The sequence below is a fragment of the Salvia miltiorrhiza genome, chromosome 4 (genome assembly GCF_028751815.1).
Source record: "Salvia miltiorrhiza cultivar Shanhuang (shh) chromosome 4, IMPLAD_Smil_shh, whole genome shotgun sequence".
NCBI lineage: Eukaryota > Viridiplantae > Streptophyta > Magnoliopsida > Lamiales > Lamiaceae > Salvia > Salvia miltiorrhiza.
The window spans coordinates 13,784,108-13,789,348 of NC_080390.1; the positions used below are offsets into that span (position 1 = coordinate 13,784,108).

Consider the following 5,241-nt stretch of genomic DNA (forward strand, 5'->3'; position numbering starts at 1 on the left):
AAGTAAGGAACTTCGGGTCCTAAATAACTTCATTATTTTCTCTAGGTCTAGGTGACTACTTATCCACTTCAAGGGATATAATAGCTATTTGGTAGCTAAACAATGTGATATTATTCAAAACTTTCTTCGGGTAGGTCGGCGAATTCATATAAAATACAGTCGATTGATTTGAAATACTCCAATGGGGTGATTCTCGATCTTCAGGTCGAGACAATACTTAGTTTTAACTAAGTCTTTTTATTGAAACTTCACCGCTAGATATTAGTTCACTTTCTCATAAGTTTTGAGTATTCATAAATGTTCTTTCTTCAAGAAGAACTTCCTTAGTTGGTTATGGACTTTCACATATATATATATTTTTATGTTTAATGACCTATATAATAATACAACCATAATGTCCATAAATTTGATATCTATGTCAATGATTACTGCCATAAATGTTATATAAATAACGAAACATAATGTCATCTATAACATGAGAATATATTTGGGAATCTTAATCCCTTGAGCTACTAACCTCGCTTAATTATTTAGCGAGTTCGGCTCTGCCTCATTGCTTACTTCTATATTTTTCAGTGCTTCTGGCACACTAATATAATTTGTTTTGGATCCAAATAATCTTCAAGTTGAACTAGCAATTTGTTGAGGCAAAAGTATTGTCGACAACTATGATTTTTCTATTACGATTCTCACATATTCACAAAGTTCATGGCAACTTTAGTAAACCAAATTTTTACCATTTCCCATAATATTTGGTCTAGTTGTTTCGTAATCCCAATATTACGATAATTTAGTGCACGTGCAAAATATATTGGGATTATCGTCTTCAGGACGATCCTCTTCATGAGGTTTCAAAATGATTTGAGTTCTTTATTTGATTTTGTAATCCGCGGATATTTTATCTTGGGCACCAATAGGTCATTTACGCTTCTGGCGTCAATAAGCATTAAATCAAATTCGTCCATCTAGGACTTCAATTATTTGTGGTGCAATATAACATGTATATGAAATTTCACTCATTTGGCAGTCAATAATAATTTGTTGAACTTCCAGTTCATAATGCGTGAATATAACATAATTAATCCAACGAGAAACTTACGGCATTGTACAATTCATCATTCATATCTCCCTCTAATGCCGAAAAAAGTTTTAAGTTGGATAAATCAAAGTATCAACATATGAACTGATCCTCAATTATTGGCTCTATATATGTATTTTTCATAAAGTATACATATAATTTTCATAGAGCTATGAGTGCATTTGAATGGTGATAAAAGAATTTAGTAGATGGGAAATTCTCTTCAGGAGGTATTTTAATCACGCACTAATTGTAATGTAGACAACCCAAGTCTTGAGTTATTTTAAAATTATTTTGGTGTATGAATTTGAAATTCATCACAACATGATTAATGATAAAATAATAAATCATGTATAATATATTATTCAATTCTCATGGGAAAATCAATGAAGCTCTTCCGGAGCCCATACAAAAATAATATCGTGTTACCCATATTCTCAATAAAAGTTCAAAAACAATTGAATTGATATGAATAATTGCTCTTCAAGAGCTTGTAATATTTATCATGAAAATTAATTGTGCTACTTCGGGAGCAACAATACGAATCAAATAGATAAAACAATGTAATAATTAAATGAAATACTAAATAATAAGTAAATACCGAAATAAAACTTAAAATAAAAATTCATTCTCAATATTTTAATATTCTTTCGGAATATTAACTTTATCTCACGTGTTCATTGGGAACACATTATATTTCATATTTAATATGAAGCGATATCGTTGAATTTTTATCAAGAACTTCAACGATTTATTTTTAATAATCTTCAAGATTATTAAGAATTATAAATTCATTCAACAATGATGAATTAATAAAATAAAGCAATCCTTCAGAGATTGTATATTAAATTATTAATAAATCAATTCAAATGTGTTCACTGGGAACACATTATATTCAAAATTAAGGGATATCGTTGTGTTTCATTAACAACTTCGATGATTTATCTTTTAATAATCTTCAAGATTATTAAAAATTGTAAATTCATGTTTCTTCAGGAAACAATAATCTACCATATAAAACAATTTAATAATCTTCCGGATTATTATTTTTTAGTTATCTATTAAAAGATAAAATTTCAATTCAACAACAATAATATTAAATAATTTCTTTCTTACGGATAACCACACAATTCATCATATACAATTTAATGGTAACTGGCTATAAGAAAACAGGATTAGAGAGCAAATGCACAATGTTCTTCAGACAAATTCAGGGAATTAAACCTAATTCTATATGTAATTTCTTCCTGCTCAAGATTAGAAGCCATGCGTTTGGGTCAAATCTATACATTGCGGGAATAGATAAGCAAATTTAACATACCGATTGGTATCATTATAAATTTACAATTGACGACAACGTATATTATCATTTCGAGAGTTTGAACAGAAATTGGAGTTAATCAAAAAAACAGTTTGTAAAGTCATATTGTAAATCTAAAAGAAATTGAGGCAATCAAACAAAAAAAATTAATAATTAATACTCCTTCGATTGCAAATATATCAAGCAATGATTTTCAAATCTATTGCAATACACGAATTTATAACCATTTTCATTCGTCCCTCTCATCAATTTTTTTTCAATTTCAAGACAATAATTCAAATACCACATCTATACATCGAATATGAATTACCTTGTCGGAAAGACACGATTCTTTCCTATGGCATACCTCCAAATATTGACTCAATTGACTTTCATATGGCATATCTTGAATTGGTTAGAGACTGGTGCTGATAACGTGTTGAAAGTAGAGAGAAGAGGAGAAGAAGAGAGAATTGGGTAGAGAGCGTAAAGAGAATAAATCTGCAAAAGCGTATCATTATGAGGACTAAATGCCTCTATTTATAGGAGATACAAAGCTAGGGTTAGGGTTTAGAGTTAAGTCATTTAATAGGGAAATATATATTTTATATATATTTACAACAATATATAACCTTTATAGATAACGAATGCGTACTGTTATGTATGAGCATAGTACCATTATCTATGTTACTATACATAACGATTTTTTAACCGTTGTGTATCATACGTATCATAGACAACGGTAGTATACACAACGGTTTCTATGAACGTTTTTCTAGTAGTGTATAATTTCTCTTTTTATTGCAATGAAATGAGAAAGGAAAACGATTTATGATATATACAACATAAACTTTTTATGGATTACATATTGGCATGTAACATTTGTAGTAATGGATTATACAGTTATGCTATTCTTTTCTTTATGTTATTATTCAAGAACTTCCCAATAAAAAAAAATAAAAAAAGGTATTAAATATTAATATAGCATATAAGTAATAAAAGAGGGCGCTTCTTTTCCTTTTCAAATTCAGAATTGTGGGCCCTCAAAGGTTTGACCGAATTGCCAGCCGCGCGGAACAACGTCGTTAGCAATGAGGGTGCGGCCGTCACTGTCGGTGACGCGGAAGGAGAGAGGCTGACCGTCGAGATTAGAGTTGCTTTGCCAATTTTGCCCCCAATTTCTCGCCATGGGCTGCCATCCGCTGCGGGAGCCGCCCTTAATCCACACTGCGTGCACGTCACCTGCCCCACCTACATTTGTCACCAACACCAAATTGAAAAACGAGTGGCCGTTGATTGTGAACCGCATTCCTCCCTTCTTCAAACACGGAACTCTACAGTATACGAACACGAACATGATACAATCATAAATCACGTTTTCAATTAGAACGTCTAATAATTAAATAATGTAATACATGCAACATATGATATATATCTCTACTCTTAGTATAGTAAAAAAGGTGCAAAATCACATGTCACACTTTTGATAACTACATCATAATTTATAAATATACGGTGATAGTGAAATACGAGATATAACAGTATATTACCTTCTGTAGAGCACGGGGACGATCCCGGCCCGATACTGCGCGATCCTAAGAAAGGCTGGCTCGGCGAGGTCGAAGTGCTGGCGGGGCGGGTTGCACCACCCGCCGTTGTCGCTGGCGAGGGCGAAGTTGGGCGGGCAGAAGTTGGTGGCGGTGACGGTGATGGTGCCCGGGTGGCACCATTTCGGGTCGTCATTGCACCGCATTTGGTAGCACGCGCCGCAGCTCAACCCATTGTTGAACAGCGTGGTACTTAGCGCTGCGGTGCTCGTACCGTAGCCCTGGCTGTACAAGTTGCCGTACCCACATGCCCCTCCTATACATTTGTGTTAAGTATTTCAAACATTTTACTTATATACGTATTTAAATAAAATACGAGATTGAAATAGGTGGAGATACGGACCCATGGTGCCAGAGGCATCGGCGCCTCCGTAAAATGTTGCATTGGCAGTCTGCCAGCCGCCGTAGGCTAGTCCGAGGGGGAGGAGGAGAGAGAGGGGGAAGAGGAGGAGAGAGACAAGTGTGGTGAGTGGCATTTTAGATGTGGAGAGGGAGAGGAGGCCACGGCTATGGCTACCGTTTAGTAAGAAACCGCTCACATATTAGTGTGGTGAGGGACATTGCTATTTATAATTGGTTGTAGTAGGTGGTGTGGGAGTGGGACCCTATGTAGGGTTGGTCACTTGGCCTCGTTGAAAAAAAATAGAGATAAAATGTTTGTGTTGGATAAATTGCTTCATTAATAATAATATTAATATAAGTACTAATGCGAGCTATATATGTAGACATGTTACAATTTCATTAGTATAATGTTGAATGAATATATATATATATACGCACACTAATAGGAAAATGAATATTTCGTGTAATATTTACCAGATTTAAAATTTCTGCAACAAAGAGAAGTTGTGGATTTATTGTGAAAAATAATAAAAGAGTTATAATTAAATTTCTTGTGAAAAGTTATAAACTTAAAAAAAATTGGATTTTTCCTCTTAAGAAATTTGAGCCACTCAGCAATTAAAACGATGAATTTATCATAAATTTTCACGATCGAATATAATTTTTAATTTATATATAAAATTAAATTTTATTTAATCCAATTTCTATATATATTGCAGAAGAAATCATCTTGAATAGCCCCCTGCAACTTGTAAGACCTTTTAAGCTGTTAGTTGATAATAATGGCATTGACGGTGCTCAACTCCAACACTAGATCTATTTTATTATTTTTCGGTACTATTTATTCAATCAACATAACTAATTAGTTTGAATAAATATCAACATAAATATAAATAAGCCCCACTTATATTTGA

The 5,241-nt window shown here is 33.1% G+C and overlaps 1 protein-coding gene across 1 annotated transcript; it reads right to left on the minus strand.

Annotated features, from left to right (window-relative positions):
- Positions 1–3,190: 3,190 nt before the first annotated feature.
- Positions 3,191–4,539, minus strand: LOC131019740 (expansin-A4-like). Its single transcript, XM_057948326.1, has 3 exons — positions 4,329–4,539; positions 3,929–4,241; positions 3,191–3,712 (listed from the first exon to the last, which is right to left on the minus strand). The coding sequence occupies exons 1-3, from the start codon at positions 4,459–4,461 to the stop codon at positions 3,406–3,408; spliced, it is 753 nt and encodes a 250-aa protein (XP_057804309.1). The 5' UTR covers positions 4,462–4,539; the 3' UTR covers positions 3,191–3,405.
- Between the last annotated feature and the right edge of the window lie 702 nt (positions 4,540–5,241).

Excerpts from the sequence above, each read along its gene's own strand:
- LOC131019740 (XM_057948326.1), bottom strand. The coding sequence starts at position 4,461 with ATGCCACTCACCACACTTGTCTCTCTCCTCCTCTTCCCCCTCTCTCTC. Across the intron at positions 4,242-4,328 it reads CGATGCCTCTGGCACCATGG|GAGGGGCATGTGGGTACGGC; the intron begins GTCCGTATCTCC and ends ACAAATGTATAG. Across the intron at positions 3,713-3,928 it reads GTCCCCGTGCTCTACAGAAG|AGTTCCGTGTTTGAAGAAGG; the intron begins GTAATATACTGT and ends CGTATACTGTAG.